At 40.2% G+C, this 22,513-nt stretch overlaps 1 protein-coding gene across 1 annotated transcript in view; it reads right to left on the bottom strand.

The window, feature by feature from the left end:
* Window positions 1-7,693: 7,693 nt before the first annotated feature.
* The window catches only part of LOC139445744 (intraflagellar transport protein 122 homolog), a 32,023-nt gene continuing 17,203 nt past the window's right edge, over window positions 7,694-22,513 (bottom strand). The window contains exons 12-28 of the mRNA XM_071226947.1: window positions 21,119-21,283; window positions 19,852-19,971; window positions 18,943-19,061; window positions 17,782-17,935; window positions 17,433-17,594; window positions 16,920-17,086; window positions 16,218-16,389; window positions 15,199-15,301; window positions 14,475-14,615; window positions 13,958-14,055; window positions 13,619-13,725; window positions 12,641-12,806; window positions 12,075-12,186; window positions 10,974-11,105; window positions 10,263-10,339; window positions 9,182-9,346; window positions 7,694-7,938 (exon numbers count right to left, since the gene is read on the bottom strand). Of these exons, the coding sequence (XP_071083048.1) occupies window positions 7,858-7,938; window positions 9,182-9,346; window positions 10,263-10,339; window positions 10,974-11,105; window positions 12,075-12,186; window positions 12,641-12,806; window positions 13,619-13,725; window positions 13,958-14,055; window positions 14,475-14,615; window positions 15,199-15,301; window positions 16,218-16,389; window positions 16,920-17,086; window positions 17,433-17,594; window positions 17,782-17,935; window positions 18,943-19,061; window positions 19,852-19,971; window positions 21,119-21,283 (2,241 nt within the window). The 3' untranslated portion in view covers window positions 7,694-7,857. The remainder of the gene's footprint in view (window positions 7,939-9,181; window positions 9,347-10,262; window positions 10,340-10,973; window positions 11,106-12,074; window positions 12,187-12,640; window positions 12,807-13,618; window positions 13,726-13,957; window positions 14,056-14,474; window positions 14,616-15,198; window positions 15,302-16,217; window positions 16,390-16,919; window positions 17,087-17,432; window positions 17,595-17,781; window positions 17,936-18,942; window positions 19,062-19,851; window positions 19,972-21,118; window positions 21,284-22,513) is intronic.

Raw genomic sequence — 22,513 nt, 5'->3', positions numbered from 1 at the left:
TATGTACTTCAAGAGTATAATTTACCGTTTTTATATAATATAAAAACATATATGTAATAAAGAGTATATATATAACTTTAATAAAAGCAACTAAAATAAAAAACATCTATTTATATATTGCTTTATTCTACATAATATAAGTAGTGGCGCAGATAATAGCATACCATTTACAAACCGCAAAATGACAACATTCTGGCGTGATAAACAGCGATTACAAGGCAGTTTCTGATTGGTCGAAATCAGGTCAGCCGCAAAATGGGTTGAAGCTACTGTGCTGTATCCAAACCTCTCATTAGCGTACGCAAACAGAAACTGTTGCAGTAAGCGGTTATTTTAATGTAGAAGAATATTTTAATCATGTTAAATATGACATTTTGTAAAACGTTGTGAGGCAAACGTTAAAAATATGGTTTAATGAATATGCATGAGAGACAACGCCTTCTTTAGTAGGCCAATGGGACTAGGCCTTGCTAATGTTTATATCCGTAGGAGACACGTGTGGAACTTGTTACGAGACAAACAGTTGTTGCCTATGGGATTGGCCTTGAGAAAGCGTGTTATCGTGTGAATAACATGAACCAGTAATGCTGATAACCTCATTCAAACAGATAGGACCAGTAATAATAGCAGACCGTTAGTCAATATTGTTGTACAGCCACCACAGATCAATCATAAACAAATAAGCCCCAGCGTTTTATTCAATATCAGTTCGGCTACACACATTGTAGTATTGTTGTTGATTTGTTGATATTGGATTGTTGTGCCGCCATTGAAAGATAACATGTAATTTCCAAGTAGTAATTATCATTTCCATTCGCTTGAAATCGTTTGCCGACTTTCAGACTGGCGATATATAAATGTCAGTCAACTCAATCAGTATCTATTTGCAATAAAACACCATGCAGTCAGCACAAGGAAAACATTCTGGTCAACACATCTCATTTCTTTCCCAATGCGTGTTTGTTGTTTAACACCGCACTCAGCAATATTCCAACTACATGTATATATGACGTACGGTGGTCTGTAAAATAATCGAGTCTGGACCAGACAATCCAGTGATTGTGCATCATGAGCATCGATCCACGCAATTGAAATACGATGAGATGCATCAACCAAGTCAGTGAGCCTGACCACCCGATCCCATTAGTCGCCTCGTACGACAAGCATAGTCGCCTTTTACGGCAAGCATGGGTTAAATTGTATAGGGTTATCCAGCTGCAAACCGACCATGGTGTTTCTAATGTAACTATGACTAAACAAGTTATTTTTAAAAAAAACTGTGTCTAAAACAGCAGTTTTACAGTAGGCCGGGTACGTGCTTTCCTGTCACACACGACTTCGTTTTTTGATTGACAGCAGCATAATATCGGTGAGTCGATAAGAAACTCGATCAACAACGACGCCCTTTGTTCCGTGTCAGTCACATGTAATCCGCTAATTAACTGCAATAATAACAAATCAACCACCGACGTCATAGCGTTCCAGGCTATTGTCATCAACAATTACTCATTCATTCGGGTAGCCTGGGTCATCGGGCGAAATTATAGCCGGCAACATATTCATTCAGACTGGCAGTAATCATAATCCGCGTTCGCTCTGAGTCAGTATGTCATTCATAGATGAGCGAATCACGGCGTGTTATGTACGGCCGTGTACACTCGTTGTGGTGCGCATGTCACACTATGCCACATTCGCTGCGCGCTCTGCCCTCATTACCGCCCCTGAGATGTTTTTAGGTCACATTTCAAATTCTAGCTATGGAAAGAATGTTAAAATTTCATCGCTGTTCACTGAACCATATATAATAACTGTTACAGATGTAGATTTTATAACAGTACAATGAAAAAAGCAGTATAGTACAGCTTTTATAAAAAATAAAAGATTCTTTTTTTTGCACAACGCCATGTGTAGCAAAAGCCCAGTGTGCAGTTTTCTTCAAATTGACAGAGAACTGCTGGAGGAATGTCAATCTCATTAAAATCAGATCTTAGTTCTGGCTATCGCTCGACAAAGATCTGAGGACATGCCATAACGGGTCACGTCAGACCGACCTTTCATTCGACCAATCAAAGCGTCTCTTACCAGTTCATGAAAGTGACGGTCGAAATGTGTTGTCTAATCATGCAACCTCGAAAACGTTAACACGGGGTATTCCGAACGACAGCTACGGCCCGTATACGAATGATTCCGTCAAAAGCATCGTCTATATCTCTCTTACGTGGGATAAACATTTGAACGGTGGAGGCATTGCACAGTACATGGGAAGCACTGCCAAAATTTTAATCGAGAACTGTGTCAACATATTTTTTCAAGCGTAGTCTGCAATGGAAGTCTCCGGGTTGAAACGAGTGCCGTAAAGCTCGAGAAAGCTGCTTTCTAATTGGCTGATTTCGACTTCTTTTTAGTCATTTCAGTGGTCGGTCAAAGTTAACGAAAGGTCGTTCTGGCGTGACCCGTAATGGGATGTCCTCAGATCATTGTTTAGCGGCAGCGATAACTCACAAGATCTATATTGTGATAAAACGGGTCTCACATCGCGGAATGCATCATGAGCTAATCTCAGTCATGATAGATTACAGAGCAACTGACTCCATCCTTCAAGTGTGTTTTACGCCTCTTGAAGCAATATTCCAGCAATATCGCGGCGCGGGGCACCATGTGGGGTATCGAACCCGGGCCTTCGGCGTGACGAGCGAACGCTTTAACCACTTGGCTACCCCAACGCCCCTCCATCCTCCAAGATATGGACCCAGTATACCTTCATTTTTGTTTTGGGTAGAACTTGTTATGATGTTAATGCGTGTCTTTTGACAATACAAGTATATCCCTTGACATTGGCCCTGTTCTGTTTTTAGGAACAAACAATGCTCGTTGGTAAAGTTTATTTTTCTCGTCAGTTTAGGTTATTGCAATAAACCCTTTTTTATTCATATATGTTGATGTTGTATTTGTTTTCCAAATAAGTGTAAATGATGTTAATGGGCATTTTACATCACAGTCAACAGCTGTTTCAGTCATAACACAGCGGGACAAGTGGAATTAATAACCTTATCCACTGAGAAAAACAAAGTGACTTGCATGATATGGCTTCTTGAAATGAAAGAGTTGAAATGGTTATTAATATATACACAAAGAAAACAGTAAAGCACCCCCTGTACATTTTACAAGGACTGGGCGTACGAGTGTTGGCATTGAATCTTTGCTAACATAACCCTTTCAGAAGACACCTCTTAAGAAAACATAAAAAAGTTATCCTGTTTTGAGATTTTAATCATGATTCTAACAAAAACTGTATTTGTGCAAAAACAGTAGCCACAATAAGTATGGAGGTGCAGAGTCATGATTGATGATGAAAAATGTCGTTTTCTGTCCAAAGATGACATTCATGATACAAATCATTACTGGCGGGTAAACCGTCCATGTGCCCGGATGACAGATTCCAGCCTTCGTCTTTTCCCTCCAGTAAGTCGTCTGATCTGCCGAATGGGCAACTGCAGCCATTCCCGATGAAGAGCTGCCTCCAATTGGGCCAGAGTCTGTAACGGTGGGTCCTTTGCCTGTATTCGACGCCCCAAGATGTCCCAAATGCTCCAGTGGGTTGAGGTCAGGACTCATGGTTGGCCACGACAGCGTCGCCTCAGCGTCATTCTGGAGAAAAGCTGTGACTGATCGGGAACGATGTGGCCTAGCACTGTGATCCATGTACACATGTCGGGTGACGTGTGGGTGGTTGTCGAAATGCGGCACAAATGGTTGCAGGAAGGTACGGACCGATTACCATTGAGGTTTCCTTGGTGATAAGATCCAGCTTACAATCGTGTGACAGGCCACCCCAAACCATTACCGAACCTCCACCACACGGTGTCGTAGGCCTGGGCATGTAGGCCATATTTTATTTGCCTCCAAACCCTGAATCGGTCATCCGTGACGTGGACCAGGAGCCAGCTCTCACCGGACCAATGGACTCTTTGCCAAGCCCTCAGATTCCAAGCTCTCCAGGCCAAACACCATGCTAAACGAATCGGCAAGGAAGGGACGCTTGATTACCCTTCTGGACTTCATATCCGCCGATTTCAGTCGACTCCCACTGTTCTGGATGACGTCCGTCTATTGAGTAACCATTGGCGCTTTCAGAACAGGAGATGTTGCAAATGGTTGACGACGTACAAGCCTAAGCATATGTGTGTGAATTCAAAACTATCTGTCCATGGTGAGTTCACAGAAAGTCGTTATTGGTCAGTACATAATATTATAAACTCCCTATATATATTTTCTACTTTGATATAGAGGATATGTATTTTTATTTGCTGATCAATAACGAGTTTCTGTGGATGAGTTATAGACACCAGACATCTGCTTCGGGGTGTTTTTAGGTTTTCCATCGCAGATTCAGCAACAGTGGGATAGAACAAATGTACTCTGAATATCCTTATTCGTTAGTTTACTCTGTATAATAACAAGGTATCACATCACCAGGCTCGCGTCGGCTGCCTCCACTGCTGCATTGCGGTCATCTCGTCGTTGTTAGATCCAAGGACATAAGGAAGGAAAACTGGCAGAAAATTCAAACTTTTAAGGTTTCTATCTCCTTAACCATGTTTATGGACGTGGGAAGTGAGACGTGAAGGAGAGCTTTCAGCTTTCCATCTTTCCAAAACGGTGTACGGAGGTAAGAAGTTGGAAGCCATGTTGAGCTTTCGAGCGTCCATATTTCAAAACAGATTTCGAAACTGAGGAGAAGGAAGCGGAGATAAACTTTTAACTATAACTAACGCTTTAACAAATAACTGAACAAGTTATTGTTTTGTCATGGTTTCCGTGTGATAAAGAGGGGGCAACAGTTGGTTTTTACCTCGAGTATCAACTTGCCTGTAAAATAGGCTTGACATAGGTTTGCGGAATGGTTCGTGTTTGTAATGGATACATTTTTCCTAACTGTAAACCACGACAGCACTCAACTAAAAGACAACGAACGCAATCAAGGCGGCCACATTAAAATACCGTAATTCCCTGAATAAGCAACGAGATGGTTTTCTTTCAAAGGTAATGAACTAAGGTCCCAGTGGGAATTTTGTGTTAGAAAGGTCCCTAGCAACCTAAGATTGTCGTGAGGGACTTAGTTGATCGCGTGTCATCGAATCCTGATGGCATGGATCTTTACTCATAAAATTGTATGATGAATCACAGAATTGTCTGGTCCAGACAGTTGCTTACACGCAGAATTCCTGTATGTGGAATATTGCTGAATAATACTTCTATTAGACCAGGCATCTGCGCAACAGGCACTTTCAAAAGTTTGTTTCAAAAGTACTTTTCTCCCATCTTTTTTCCACTTCCCGTCTCGTTGCCTTGGTTTCTTTGTTTAACAGTTGGTGTGTATTTGGCGATTCGGCGCTGCAATTTCACTTAGAAGTGAAGAAATATACATCAACAATTTTCGCATGTTGACATGCTGTCATCATTTTCAGTTCCACGTTTGGCTTGAATTAAAATCAAAGTCAATGCTTTCCCTATGGGCGGCCATTCGGTCAAAAAATACAAAGTTGAAAAAAGGACAAAGGTACACAATAAAGGTCAAATATTACGAATAAAGAACTAAATGTTACTAATAAAGGTCAAAATACAAAACAATGAGACGCCGGTGAAACAAATACAAAGTTGAAATAAAGGTATCAAAAGTACGTAATATTAATTGATCTAGTCAAATGTACGAAAAGATATGTATATATGTGTGTGTGTTACGTCAGACGGTGAGTGCACGAGGAGTGACGTAATACATTGTGCACCTCGGCATCCATGCAGTTATATACACGGCGGAACAAGCCGATTAAACTCGGAATGTTTTACAAATTGCCGTGCCATCTAGCATTCTTTATTGTAAACGTCCTTTCGTGCTCACAGACGTTTTTTCGAACACATTGTTCTTTCTTTTCTTATGACGTCTTTTCGTAACATTTGACTAGATCAATTAATATTAATACTTTCAACCTTTGTTTCAACTTTGTATTTGTTTAACCGGCGTCTCTTTGTTTTGATTTTTGACCTTTATTAGTAACACTTAGTTCTTTATTCGTAATATTTAACCTTTATTGTGTACTTTTGTCCTTTTTTCAACTTTGTCTTTTTTGACCGATTTTTTTGGCCCATATTTCCCGCCACCGTGACTGAGTAAAATATGTGTATATTGTACGTCCGTTACAGTTACTTTTGTGATAGGTCAACATAAACTATAAAAACAAAAGGTGAAGCAGGTTTTAAGGTGTTCAAGATAACGTCACACACATAGTGACGTGCATGCACGTGTGTGGCTGCTAGTCCCGACTTATGCTGGTTTTATAGTGTTATCCCACTCTGATACCGCATATAGAACTCACTCACACACGGTCCTGACTTGGAGCTGACCAGTCTCTGTTTAATCCTCTTTATCCCCAGGCGGAGAAACAACACATTCATAAACAAGAAGATTTTGTAATATAAAAATTTATTATACAGTTATTTTACAATTGTGCAATTCTATCAAACATAGAATTATGTAAATAAATACAAATAACATCACAGAAATACATGATTTGTTCAACATGTAACAATGGCACATGGCAACGGTTATGGATGGAATGCACTGATATAATATATACACACAACTTGTCATCATACAGAGATATCATCCAACACAAGCAGTCCTTGGGGGCCAACCATTTAATATTTATGGGGTAGTTGTGATTTTTGTTTGAGACAGGATATTTTTAAAAATTTCTACAAGACTTTTTAAACTTTTACACAACACATTGTTTTCAAGACACCAACATGTTCAGAACAATTAAAATTTCCAGTATCTTGTTTAACCTATTACATGCCCTGCTCCAATAAGTGTCCCTTACCGACTTCTAAGCCCATCTGTAAGTAACTTTTCTATGGTCCCCTAACTAAGACCAAAGATTGTCATGGAGCCTATGTTAAAGAATAGAGATACAGTAGTCTTAACACTGAGATCCATTTGAGCAAGTCGGTCCAGGTAGGTCTGAAGGCACACCTTGATTCTGGTCTCTGGAATAACTGCCAGCTTACAGCATGGATTGTCAATAGTTTGTTGAGATAATTTCATTGCCCTACTCCTACAATTGTTACTTTACATTTCACGACAGAAACTAACTATTGCCTATTTAGGGTGGGATTTCCACAGATCCATATTTCAAAATCTCTTGTGCAATGGACATATTGCATGTTAAAGTATTGGGGTTATAAAAATGGTAGTACCAAGATTATTTTGTTGAATATGGTCCAGCAACAAATTACAGAAAACAATCCCATCCCAATGACAACAGAACTCCTGGACTTTAACAACAGACATAGCTATGAGACTGCTTTGTGCAAGACCCAGGCCCTAAGACACTGCTGTAACCAATAGCCCCACACTAACATACAATATGTTGTTTGAGGGTCTAGAGCGTTCGTACAGCTACACACTGAAATGTAAACTTACATTTTGACAAGATTTCATTCAGATATGTTTAGTACTCAATTCAGAACAAAGTTTTCACCAAATCCTGAGAAGACAGATTAAACATTACAATCAGATCTCGTAGTGTGCAGAGTGTGTCAACACTGACATATGTTAAAACAATGTTCAAAATTCATCTTGATCTCTTGATCTATTTCAACTTCTTATCAGTAAAAGGTAACTAAGGTGTATTACTAATAGTTACCCATCCTGCTCAAAAACTGGGAACCTATTTTAAACACTGGCTAAATGTTTCTTGCCATGCCAATGACTGCACAGTACCGGTACATCTCAACACTGATATGGACGGTGGGTGTATCTCTGTTGCTGGGTTTCTGGCAGTATGCTACCCAATGTCTTCAGTCTTCCAGCTGGGTGCGGCAGAAGGGACAGAAGCCCTTCTGCAGATACTGCTGCTCAAAGTCATCAGTGTGGAATAACTGGAGAGAGAAGCACAGGAAATGAGAAGCAATTATCAAGGTTCCAAACTAAGTTGTCAAACTAACGAAGGCAAACTGGGAACAACAAGTTACTTTGTTCAAAAATGTATTTTTTGGAGTAAAGTATTATTTATACTTATCCTGACTCATACTTATTGCTCATGCTTTTGAGTCAGGATAAGATAAAATTTTGGATTAGTTATTTCTTCATTTCAGTGGTACTTAACATTGTATTTAACATTGCATTCAATGCAATAATATAAAATGAATCATGAAAGCCTTTTCCTTTTTATTGGCCCTGATATAAGTGAAATACAGGTCACTTCAACAAAGCCTACTAGGTTAAAGTTTACTAAGATGGAATGTGAATTTGTACTGACAGAGGTTTGAATATTTGCCTCTGGACAGGTCTAGATAAATCCTTAGAGAGGGATTACCGGTACGTCACAACACAATGCTTTGAGTGGGCTATCTGTCCCATCTGAGCATGTCAGTTCCGTGTAGGAGGAAAGTGTAACACACGGCACACGAGGGAGGGTTTTCTATTCCCACAGATTACACGACATAATTTTCAGTTGAAAGCAAGTACTGATAAAGAATAGCTGTGAGAATAGGTGCCTAAAAAACCTGATTACTGATTACTTCAATTGAGTGAGTGAGTTGGGTTTAACACCCCTTTTAACAGTATTCCAGTTATATCGCGGCGTGTCAGCTTAATGTGGGAGGAAAGCCACAAGTGATGCAGGTCTCAGACGTTTACCACTTCAGTGAAACCCACGAGCACGGGTATGGTGCTGACAAACCTAGAAACATAATCGGGGCGAACCGGGATTCGAACCCACAATCATAGGTTTCTGGCATGCCCAAGGGACGCAACTCTGCACAGCAAATTGCGGCGCCTTAGACGACTGGGCCAACCGTGCCCCCAATTACTTCAAGAATAACCAACTAAGATAAGATATGTCCAGAGTGAAGGATGTAAGCCCTGGGCCTTGGGTGAGTTTTAACCTATACACAAGTACAACACATTGTCATTTTTAGAAAGAAAATGAAGAAAAACATACAGAAAGTCAACTCCACAAGGCAACTTCACTGAAGTCAGCCTATGTTTCAAAGGACTAATGGTATCGATTTGTGCCGTCAATCAGCACTGAGAGTCCCTAAAATGCACATGTACAAAAATCGGACAGCAATTACATTCTGACGTTCTTCCCTATGAGTAGTAATTCAGTGCTGTACCTACCCTGTTACAGGACGGACATAACGTAATGGTGACGTCCAGCAGCAGTGACCTGAAGAACTGGTAGCGCAGCGGTTTGGGCCACTTCAACACATACACCTCGGACCGTGTCATGGACTGCAGGATAGATCTGTTCACTACCACCGGGTGGAACTCATTCGATCCATCCTGAAAAAACACCATATTCAGTTCTTTTACTCAAACCTATTTCCATATCAGGGTATCTACAGGTCAGACAAAGGTCATTGAGTCAGCCAGTATTAACAAGTCCAAATGCACTGACAAATATAACAGATAAAACAATGAGTTCTCATCTTCAGGAAGAATTAAGTAAACATTGTGAACTTCCAATTGCATCAAAAACCTAGAGACAACAGGATGTATAACATGTCCACAACATATATTGTGCTACATTAATTTTTCATTTGCTGAACTGCCCCTTTACATTCGTTTTTGCTACTCTGAATGCCTCGCTCACTTGTACTGAGAACTTTGAGGCCTTGATTGGCTGATTAGAAAGTTCATTGGATCAAAGGATTGTAATGAGATTAGAAAAAATCAGAAAAACCAGCTTGGATGTGAAATAATCTTGCAATAAATACTGTAACAGTGTAAACATCCATTGTGAATGTGAAGGGCATACTTTGGTGATAATGAAGAGATTTCAAAAGTCAACTGACTTTGTCCCCTGCAGTTGGTACAAAATAAGGGATGGAAGGTACAAGAACCCATGCTTCTTGAAGAAGACATCAAACTGAGGGGAGGTAAAATGGGGGTTAATGTCGCATTAGAAATTATTTTACTAATATTGTGACATGCATGCATGTGTGAGTATAATGCTGGTTTTATAGTGCAAGCCCATTGAGATACCATGCCAGTTTTAACATGAATACCCCACTCAGACACAGCACACTGACTGAGCTGACCAGTCATTGTTTTATCCCCTTATTGCAGGGCACTAGGCAGGGTAACATCAAGTACCATCTTTAAAAATCTGTAGATATGACAGACCACCAACCTACCACTCTCCAGGCAGACGTTTTATCCACTACACATCGAACTGAAACAGTGAAGCTGTACTCACATCATATGTCTTGAGTCTGGCTGTGAAGGGGTCCTCCTCCTCATCAGCCTCATCACCAAGCCTCAGTGACTGCACGTCTGGGTACAGTCAAGGAACTCACAGAATACTACTGATACTACACTGGCGGATCAAGAGGGGGTACAGTGGGTACACACCTCTCCTTTTCCAGACACCGTATGTGTCAACCCATCGAGTGTTTTTGTTTGCTTCATTACTTGGGTTTAGTGTGCGGCCCTGTTTTTTCAAAATCCTGGAATAACCCCTGCTACTCTTCACGATTTATACACAGGGGGGTGATGCTCTTATAGTAACCTTGGGTGGGGTTGTTGTGTTTGTTGGGGTGGAAGAAGGTGAATTGCACAAATTGTGGGAAAGGAAGATTGGTGCCTAGAATTGAACACTGAATGACTCCTCTGCGCCATACAGATAAAACCTTTACAAATATTTTTTCGAAAGGCATTGATAAAAAACCCGACCAAAACCAAACCCAGAATTAGTTACACTTACACACTAATTAAAAGGAATCCAAACAGGTAAAAAACACTTCAAGAAGAGCACACTGATTCAAACAAATCAAGTTTGAATAAAGGACAAACAACTCAAGGACTTTCAACATAAGTAGGCATGACACATGTCATCCATGTATTACGACTCCCAGAAACCTCAATACTGGGAAAGCCATCACTACCTAGCCACAACTAGAAAGGATACTGCCCATGCGAGACTCATTCCAGTTTCCCCGGCTGTCCTTCTTCTGTTTGGGTATGGACATGTCCAGGATGTGGACGGCTTCCTCGTCCGTTATCCCGTCCTCGATGACAAACTCCACCAGGGGCAACACCTCTGTGCACAATCAAAGAACACATGGATTCAGACCTGGGTACACAGGGAAGTCCCCCTATGGATAATAATAGTCCCTCTGAGGTTATCTACTCACAACATGGTTGTAGACAAACTGGGCTTTGCCTCAATTTTCAGAAGATGGTTGATTGGTTTGTTGTTTAACGATGCACTCAGCAATCTTCCAGCTATATGACGGTGGTCTGTAAATAATCGAGTCTGGACCAGACAATCCACTGATTGATATCATGAACATCGATCCACGCAATTGTGATCGATGATATGCATCAAGTCAGCGAGCCTGACCACCCGATCCCATTTGTCACCTCTTACGACAAGCATAGTTGCTTTTTATGGCAAGCATGGGCCTGTTGAAGACCTATTCTACCCCAGATCTTCACAAGTCTTTCTAAAGTTGCTATGGTCATTAACTAATACAGTGGGCTAAACCAGACTTTTGTGGGACAGCAGTCTGGGTTAAAAAAAATAATATTTCATAGAACATTTGGTATTAACAGAATTCCAGATTCCACAGTACATGGAATAAATGTCATCCATCACGTCATCAGCAGCAAGCTGCCAGTCGTCAGGGGCATTGGATTTGTTTCAATACTGTAACCATGGTGATGATTCTGGGTCATCCAAAGTTAGCCAGTGTATCATATCTCTAATCTATTATGATACATACCTTGGACTCATTCGCTACCATAGCTTCGAATTTAATCATGAAATGATCCGAAGACGTGCCACTAAAACCAGCTTTCCAATGAGATGACACTCATAGGCTTGAAAATTCCTGTGCTAAATTAGTGATGGAGATAGTAGCGTCACTTCCGATTCAGAGCTTTGGAGGCGAGTGGGTCCAGGGTATGTATCATATCTGGATTTACATCAATTGCTTTCATTGTCACCACATACATCGTCATACTGAAGCATCAGTGCATGAGGAATGAAATAGCAGTCACCACTCACCAAAGTTGACAAAGGAGTTGACACATGGCTGTTTACAGTTGACACACTGATTGCCACTGTTGTTGAGGAGGGGGTTGGTGGTTGAGCAGCGATAGCAAAGGGGAAGTAACTCCTGAAAAGTTCATTAATTATTTCATTTTGTTATGCACTCAAATTCAGACATACCATTCAGAAATACAAAAGGGTGGACATATAACATTCTGGAGGGAGGTCACAGAATAAAACTGCAATTCCAAAGCAAATTTTCTCCAGATCTGATACAAGGATCTTGTATTTGGATAAATGACGTATGTCAATACATAACAGTAAAGAAATGTTATTGTACAACACTGAAAAACCAAAATTATTTGATTTACATGTTTCAGTCCTCCAATTACAAAGATAAACTGCTGTAAATTACAGCTGTCAATTCTCTTAGCAAAATTTCTTCAAATCTGTTTCCTTTTTACAAAGTTTAGGAAGAATTGTAATATATTTCTATAAATGTGTAATACTTATATTCTGATATTCTGGATAAAGAAGAGAGACCATGATCTCTGATACCACCTAACGCAAGTCCTACTTACATCAGCATCCATGAAAGGTTTGGCTCTGATGGTGATGCTGCCCACGTCAACGTTCTCCTGGAATCGTTGCGGTATTCTCAGAGTCTGCAGACTCTCGTATGCATGACGGGCTAGCTTGTAGGCTCCAAGGTTCTTGCTCTGCTTGGCCAGGGTGTACAGAGCCGAACTAACCAGTCAAGGACAACAGGTTGCAACAGTAAGTCAGGCTAAACAGTGAGCAGATTCATAGAGTCCAGGCTAGTTAGTAATGACTGGAGTAGGTCAGATAGATCAAAATGCTAGAACAATTGTGTAATCCTTTTGAAAGTGTGCCTTGTTTTAAGATGTTTAACTGATCAATTTTGAAAAGTTGTTAAAAAACAAACAATACCACTTTTACAGCGATAGAAACTAAACGTTTTAGTCTACTAGTCCTTATAATGATAACATATGTTATCATTATAAGGACTAGTAGACTAAAACGTTTAGTTGCAGTTTAGTTGCAGTTTTGCAAGGACAAAAGGACTTGTGCCAATTTCTAACGCTACTTTTATTGATGTATAGTCAAGGTAACAGATGTAATATTTAGGATAACACTTTCTGAGTAAAGTACAGATTCTGTGTTATCCCAAATATTACATTAGTTACATTTGACCACTTTCTAAATGGCATTGTGTGTTTATAGTCAAAGTGTTCTAAATAATGGTCCCAGGGTCCTTGAGGTTTGTTCTTGTAGTTGTTGAATCTGAATATCCCCCCAAATTTTCAACTTTTAAGATAAGGATTACCGGTATGACAAGAACACCTTGACATTTATGCTAATTTTGCTAAGTGACTTTTCACCCCAATTAGATGTAAAAATCAATTTGTTCCTTTGTTCTTCGTTCACTCATAACTACAAGATAGTTAAAGTCACATATACAATAATGTCAAGGACAGGGGACATAAGGTCAAGGTGACACATTTGTAGGTCCCTCTGTACAAGCCAGACAAGGATACGCTTTAGAAACTCCGTGTGGGATGTCGTTTGCCTTGGGCAGCCGGTGTAGCAGGAAGCGGGACATGTTGAACAGCCCCTCGGGGAGCACGGACGTGAAGGGTTCCACCTAGATACAAGTACACAGGGTTAAACCTCAGTGAAACAAACGTGGTTGTTGTTTAATTGCACACTCAGCAATATTCCAGCTATATGACAGAAGCTTGTACATTATCATGTCTAGACCTGACAAACCAGTAATATTATATGAGAAAATAATCCATGCCGTCACAGACACACAGATATAGACGCAGGCACACAGTTACAGATGCAGACCCAGTTACATACACAAAGCCACCTACCACATGTCGGTGTATTGTATGATAGATGTAGTAGATCTCTGCCCTCTTCTGGAAGTCAAAAAACTTTTCCAACATCTCCTCCTTACGATCCTTGTCCTCTGTTAATGCAGAACATACCTGGTTACCATGGTTGCATCACCTTTCTGTACAGGTGCGTCAGAACAAACACCAGTCACACTCAGTCTTTGATAAATAACTGAGACATTATATAACAAAGCGAATTTATGGATGTCAACTTCTTTATAAGGAACGCAACGCTTTGGAGTACATACTTTCTCCTTCATCACCCAACAAAAGAGTGAGTATATACTCCCGAAGCGTGTTTACTATTACCTGATGAAGGAGTAAGTATATACTCCAAAATATTGAGTTCCTTATAATAAAGAAGTTGACATCCATAAACTCTCTTCCTTACGTGTATCACTTATATATGCCATTCAAAAACTAGACATAACACGTTTTAAGATTTATGTGTTATTGAGTATTTGATGCCCTAGATGGTCTATGACTGACGAACCTCTGGCAATGTCCAGACACTGGATGGAGAGTTTCCAGAAGTAGTAGCCAGCATCACTGAAGCGGCACTCCACCACAGCATTCAGCGTCAGCTGCTCCAACACCTTCACTGCTTCAGCCTGCAGACCCGCCTTGTGGAATGCTGGAACAGGTAGTAGTAAAGGACTTATCAATATGTTTACAGGGAAACTGTATCATTGGCAAACATGTAAATTTTACAATAAATTGTATATTTATATTTATAATACTGTAACTCTTGAAATTAACACAAGCGTGAATTAAATGCGAAAACTGCTGTGGAAATGTGTAATGATATTAGAGAATACATTGTGAGACATTGGATAAGTTTGAAAATGCAAACCTACAGCATACAACAACACATGCGTAGGTGATGTGTGACCAATTAAAACATGTTTGAAATATTTGATATTCATGATCTTGGAATAACATATTTTCATAAATAAGGGACTTAATTTTAATCCATTAACAGAAGATCCACAATGTCATTATTGAACAGTCTTCAAACAAAACCTAGTTATCTATTTGACCAACATTTAGCCATTCTATTCATTTTACTTTTTCAAAATATGTTGATCAGTTTCAAATTTTGATCTTTTGATAATGCAAAAATATCCTACCAATACACTACTGAAACATGACAGTACAAAGAGATGTCTTGTTTTGTGGAACATATGTGAAAAACACATGCCAACATCTTATCCTACCTTGCTGGGCCTCCTCGAACCTGTCATTCTCCGCCAGCCACTGGGCATACGGCACATAGACGTCCTCTCGATGCTCTGGGTGCTTCTCCACCAAGGTGAAGGCCTGGAAATATTATGTCACTGGTGAAACTGCATACCGGCAGACATTTGAGATACAACAGAGTCAAAATACCGTTCAATCATGACCTAACATGAGAAACTAGCACTTGTCCATGAGTCGCAATCAAAATAGAATTTTTTTTCCGTTTTTTTAAAAAGATTTTCCTGTACAAAAAGACTGGAGAAAAATCAGTAATCTTGATTCAAAATTAATCCTGTAATATATAAAGCTTGCAACTTAGATACAGGTACATCACATCCAATTTGTTTCATCCAATGTAGACTGTTTACACATCCAGATCTGGCTATTTCTCAAAACAAATAGCATATGAATGTCAACACTGAAATATGTACCTCAATGTGGTTTACACATTTGATTGAAGTAAATACGCTAATCAGTGTCAGATGTTTTACACTGATAATTTAAGTCCAACTCTAATTTTCAAACAACACCAACAAGTCAGACACTGATTAAGGGGAGACTACTCACATCAGGACCTTCACAGGTCAAGTTAATGGCCCTTAAACTCTTTCTGAAGTCATACTTTCATTGGTGACTCTTGTTTCAACATATCTTAAACTATACTGCATTTATGGGTTGTATATTACCTTCTAATACAAGTGTCCTGAGGGACTGGTCATTTATTATAGTGTGGTGTGGTGTGGTGTGGTGTGGTGTGGTGTGGTGTGGTGTGGTGTGGTGTGGTGTGGTGTGGTGCCAATACCCTCTGTCCCCCAGCAAAATAGAACCATGTCAATTTTACATGATAAATGACCCCCCTCTGTCACTCGCTGTGTCTTTCTTTCATAACACATACTAAATTCCCCATTAATAAATGACCAGTCCCTTACAAGACTATGCAAACTTGGGATAAAGGGGAAACCACACACAACATCATGATAAAGGGGAGACTACTCACATCATCCCAGTGCTTGGCCTCAACGCGCATGGCTATCAATGCCTTCACATCCCCCATCTTGCTGTAGACCTCAGCAGCGAGGCCATACTCCTCCATCCGTCCCAGATGGTGGGCACATCGACCGAGAGCCTCACGATCAGCCTTATCAAGTTTCCGCGCCATGTCAATCATCCTGGGGGGAGGCATTGAATCAGTTTTATACAATCAGTGTTCAGATTTATTGTAGCTATGGAGCAAAGTGTGCAATATCCTTATCAATGACAATAACACTACAGCAAAAAGTGGGTTTTGGAGACAGTCACCAAAAAAATTGTTTAGATAATTGAAAAAATTACATGTAAGAAAAAATAATATGTGGTAGTTCAGTTTCTTTGTTTGTTTTCTAAGGCTGCACTCAACAATAATCTAGGTACATGACAAGGACCTCCAAATAATCGAGTCTGTATATGAGGAACCAGTGATTCATATTATACTGTTGGGGTACAATGACAGAGCCTAACTACCAAATCTACACAAGTTGCCTCATATTGCAAGCATAGATTGCTAACGGCCTATTATAAATAGAACCTATTGCTCATAATATCAATCACTGGTTTGTCTGGTCCAGAATCGGTTATTTACAGGTCAACGTCATATAGCTGAAATATTGCAACAAACAAACAAACACAATCACAAAACAAAAAACACCCTATTTTCCCTTACATATCAGCCCATCCATGTTCCCCGATGATCTCAATAGCCTTGAGATTCTCCCCCGCACTGATGTACATCTCGGCTGCCGCCCTGGGCTCGTTGCTGCTCTTGGCCCAGTCAGCCTGCTTGGAGATGAGGAGCTTCTTGTCATGGGGGTCCCCTGACCCGATGTACTCCTGCAGCCCAACACAGACAGCAACTCAACATACAGGGATGGTAGCAAATGCTTTCTAACAAGTCTTGCAGTCAAAAACCTGGACTTTTTATCGATGAAAGCAAACAAAACCATTTAGTACAAGTTAAAAGTGTTTGAGACATCATAAACAATTGTTCTATTCCTGCTAACAATTCCCAGGAGTTTCTCCAGGAACTTGCAAGTATTCATTCAGTGTATGCGTCAATGTAGACTTTCAAGATGAGTTCTTTACATACTCAATCTTTTGGATACAGGACAGGCTTCTCATCAAATCGAATAGCCATTGATAGTGTTTAGCGGAATTAGAATATTATAGCATGGCCTACCTTTGCCTGGTCAAACATGCGGAGATCGGTGTACATGCTAAGGGCCTTCTGTTCCTGGCCTGATTTCTTGTATAACTTGGAGGCATCTCCAAACTTGCCCTGGTAGCCGTAAACGTCAGCCATGAACACCATGTTGTCAGTCTCACCTCGCTTCTTTCGTTCCTGTAGGAATAAGGAGATGTGACTAATACTGTGCATGTGATAAATTTTGTGTGTGGTTCATGCATGTACAAAATTCAAGACATTTTAGTGAATTTTAAACTTTAAATAAAAATTCAATCAAAAGAGCTATTCTAGAAAGGCTGCCAATTCAAAGCCTTTTCAAGTCATCTTAAGAAGAACATTCTACCTCAATGTTGTGAATCAGCTCCAGGTATCTCAGGTCTCGTATCCTGATGAAGGCTTTCTTGGCAGTGTCGAAGTCCAGTCCTTCAAGAGCGTCATGAGCAAGAGCCTCCCAGTCTCCCTCAGTGACCCCTAGACATGCCACCCGGTAGGCGTCCCTGTACAGACAGACACAGTCAGTGTGGGGAGGCTTTCAGGCCAGTGCTAGCTCACCTCAGCTCAGACAGTGAACTCAGGAGAAGACATGCATAAATACATGCTGCAATTTTGTCCTTGATGACAGGTCAGACAGACACTTGAAAATTACAAAATGATTACAATATTATAGTGGAATTAAAAGATTGTAAGTACTTCAAAATTATTCATCAGCTGGGACCATAATTCTGCATTTAGTATCTTCAAGATGAACAAATGCTACCTATCACCTGATGCTACCAAATAAGTAACATATGAGAATAAGGTAGCGAACTGTGTGTAGGACAACCAATAACATTATTACGCCACTGCAGCTTGCAAAGTTTTAATCTGAAATGACCAGTGGTTAACAATGTAACACTGATTCACATCAGGGCATAGCATTTGACTGAGACTTCCCACTCCTGTTACACTTCAAGCAAGTCTAGGACACTGTGTATGATAGCACCTTGAGAGCAGGTCACAAAACTAAGTAGTGATCCACTGACAGGGATAATAATTAATTAGTGATCAACTGATGGAGGTAATAATTAAGTAGTGATCCATTGATGCAGGTAAAAATTGGGTAGTGACTCACTGACTGAGGTAAAAATTGGGTAGTGACTCACTGACTGAGGTAAAAATTGGGTAGTGATCCACTGACTAGGGTAATAATTGGGTTTTGATCCATTGACAGGGAATATAATTTGGAAGTGATCCATTGACATGACAGGGATAATAATTGGGTAGTGATCAATTGATATGGGTAATAACTGGGTAGTGATCCACTGAAATGGGTGAAAACTGGGCAGTGATCCATTGACAGGGGTAAAAATTAAGAAGTGATCCACTGACAGGGATAATAACTGGGCAGTGATCAATTTACAGGGGTAATATTTGGGTAGTGCGATGAGCATGCTTTAGGGCATGGAGACTGTGCAATATAACCATTCCCTTATTATTCTTTTTCAATAAGGAAATGAAGACTCACTTGAACATCTTCTTCTCGAGATACTGGTACATGGGTGCAGACTGAGGGACATCTACTGAGGACATGGCATACACATGGAGGCAGAATATCTTCGAGCCACTGAACCCCACAACAAAACCCTGCAACACATAGCATAGGACTCACATCAGTTCCTCTGAAGATGAACAATTGAGAGCATGTTGAAACAAGCAGCTACTTCACTTGTACCTTACTCATGTTGCCTATGAGTGAGTGAGTGAGTGAGTGAGTGAGTGAGTGAGTGAGTGAGTGAGTGAGTATGGTTCTACGCCGTTTTTAGCAATATTCCAGCAATATCACAGCGGGGGACACCAGAAATGGGCTTCACACATAGTACCCAAGTGGAGAACCGAAACCGGGTGTTCGGCGTGACAGACAAACACGTTAACCACAAGGCTACACCACCGCCCCAATAATTTCTTCTAAATTATAGCGCTCACTCATACAAGGCAGCCATTTTTAAATTGGATCTATACTGTAAATTGTGAAAGAATGCGACCGCTGGCCCCTAGCCAAAAATGCGACTCAATATGAATGCGAACCCCCTCCTCTCAAGCATCAGTGGATTCATATCTAAAGAAAATGTCCTCTGTCAGGTTTACAGGAGAATCCTCACCCTAATCCAACCTTACATTAATCCAATCCAATCACAACTTATGTCTAAGTTGCTGCTATCCAAAATGTCTTATTGTTGATATAAATGCAATGTTTTATAATGCAAGCAGAGACCGCTAGTATTTTTCGCATTTAATTCACTCTAGTGTTACTTTCAAGATTTACAGTATCAGATTCTTATTCTGAAACCAAGCTATGGTGGTGATTGCATCCAGGGTATCCTTACAGAACAGAGATATAACACCCTGGATAGTCGAAGATGGTCCAGATGCTAACCTGCAGTTTCTGCTGATGCAGCGGGAAGTTGCTGGCCTTGATGTTGAGCATGCCGTTGCCAGAGAAACACAACATGTCCTCATAATGGGTGTTCCAGGCTACACTGTTGGCATTTGGTTCCTGAAATAAACAAGTACACAGGTGAAGATGCACGTCTTTGACAATTATCCAATCTCATTAAAATCAGATCTGAGTTCTCGCTGCAGCTAAACAAAGATCTGAGGACATCCCATTACGGGTCACATCAGAACGACCTTTCGCAAACGCTGACCGACCAATGGAATGACCAGAAGGAAGCTTTCTCATGCTTTACAGCACTCGTTTCAACATGGCGACTTCCATTTCAGAGTACGCTTGAAAAATATGTTGACACAGTTCTCGATTAAAATTTTGAAAACTGAACAAACGAACATTCAGGAATGTCATATATATGGTTGGGATTGTATAGCAGTGCTTCCCACGTAACACCTCCTCAGTTCAAATGTTCATCCCACGGAAGCGAGAGACAGACGATAGTTTTGACGGAATCAGTCATACGGGCCGTAACTGTCGTTTGGAATACCCCGTGTTAACGTTTTCGAGGTTGCATTATTAGTAAACACATTCCGACTGTCACTTTCACGATCAGGTAAGCGACGCTTTGATTGGTCGGATTAAAGGTCGTTCTGACGTGATCTGTAATGGGATGTCCTCAGATCTTTGTTAGCGATAGCGAGAACTAAGATCTGATTTTAATGAGATTGACATCCAACCAAGAAAAGACCAAGAAAGCAAACCGATTTTTCACCTTCCCCTGAGAACGCTTCTTATCCTGGTAAGATCAATTTTGAAAAGTAAAATCTTCAGAACAATTCTTTTGTATTCCGACTGAATTATTGCATACAAAATTCACACAAATCTCAAAAGTCATTGTGAATCATGTGTACATTAAGCTTACACCAATAGAACGCCCTTGTCTTGGTTAGCCTATCAAAGTAACAGTCTCCATATTAGAAAAAGAGAGACAGTTCCTTATGAGCGAGATCTAGTTTAACACAGCTTTGAACAGTATAATAGTCATCATATCTTGCCAGATTCATGTGTGCGGAAAGCCAATAGTGATGCAGGTCTCAGATGTTTATAACTTGGAGCTGACAAACATCATCAGGGCGAATTTGGGATTCAAACCCATGACCATCGTTTTCTGACACACCTAAGGGATGCAACTCTGCACAGTGAACTGCAGCAACTTCACCAACTGGGCCAAGAAAATAAAGGTAGGTGTTACCTGGAAGAGAAGTTCCTTAGAACCAACGTCATACACAAGACAGGTGTTGTTTTCATCCACGACAGCCAGTCGGGCGCGGCTGCAGCTGAGGTCCAGACATCTCACCGAGGTCGACTGCTTCAGCAGCTGGATGGGGAACGGGTTGTCCACAAAGATCTTCATGATCTGCCCATAGCAAAAATAAATCCTCTTAACATTCTATCCTTAGGAGTGATAATTTAAGACGAGCTATGATCCATGGTCTGTTGTCTATTTTCAATAGTACGCTATTTTTCAGGGCATTATCATTAGCAGAACCCTGCGGTCTTCCATTAACTGCCCGACGAATTCTGCAAATGATAATGCCCTGAAAAATAGCATTACCGTTATTATAACTGAAATGGATGGAATTTGTTATCAAATAAAAAGAAACAGCAATATCGGTTTTGAAACATTTACTGCAATCAACACGAATGTCACTGACCCACTTTTATAAACATGGAAATGTCATAGAACAAACCAGTTGACGTCACTATTGAAGGTGACGTACCTATCCCTATCCTATGACGTCACATAACAACAGGCGTCATAATGGCCCGTCGTCAAGCAATATGAGGGCATTATCAAGTTAGAATGATAATTCTATCCATTTTAGCTATAAGTTGTAATTTGTACCTTGTGTGAAATTGAAACATTTGCTCTGTGTAATTAGGCCGTCATTAACGACTAAATTGATAAGCAGAACATTGGCAGACTAACAGAGTCATGTATGATAGACTTTATTGAAACTTGCTGGGACTGTGTATTTGCCCAAGCCAGGTTCCCTTTTATTATCAAGAGAATTAAGCATAATAGCATATTAATAAATTGCAAACGATTTGGTGGCATTTGATAGGCTAACCAAGCAATTTGTTTTGCGTTTTGTTCCCATAAACCAAAAAAGAATTACGTCACACCCACAAACAAACTACTGTTCCCGAATTGGCTGATAATAGAATGGGCGGGGTCTGTGTTGCATTAATGCGCTGAATGATTCAACTGATTTTGTATTTTTGTCTGCAGTTTTTTGTGTTACTCTTTAAATAATCAGCCTGTGAAGTTATTATTGCTGACATATTTATTTGACTTCAGTATGTATTTGCATTTATCGAGTCATAAACGTATACTTTGCATAAATCTGCTATGCAGATTTACAGTTTGCACATCGTTTTTGTTTTTTTATACCTCCATAAAAGCAAAGAACATTAAAGTCAATTTTTAAATGGAGTTAGGAGTGTACCTTGCCTGAACTTGAATATTAGAATCATTTTCAGTAGATTTTAGTCTTGTGTATGGACTAGTATCACTCTTCATATTTGACCAAAAGTCATTTTACTTGGCTTCTGATAAGTGGCTAAAGATGCAGACTGATTTAGG

The sequence above is a fragment of the Haliotis cracherodii genome, unplaced genomic scaffold (assembly GCF_022045235.1).
Source record: "Haliotis cracherodii isolate W230 unplaced genomic scaffold, xgHalCrac1.p SCAF_6, whole genome shotgun sequence".
Taxonomy (NCBI): domain Eukaryota; kingdom Metazoa; phylum Mollusca; class Gastropoda; order Lepetellida; family Haliotidae; genus Haliotis; species Haliotis cracherodii.
Note: the sequence above shows the minus strand (reverse complement) of the source record. Positions and strands in the feature narration are given on the sequence as shown.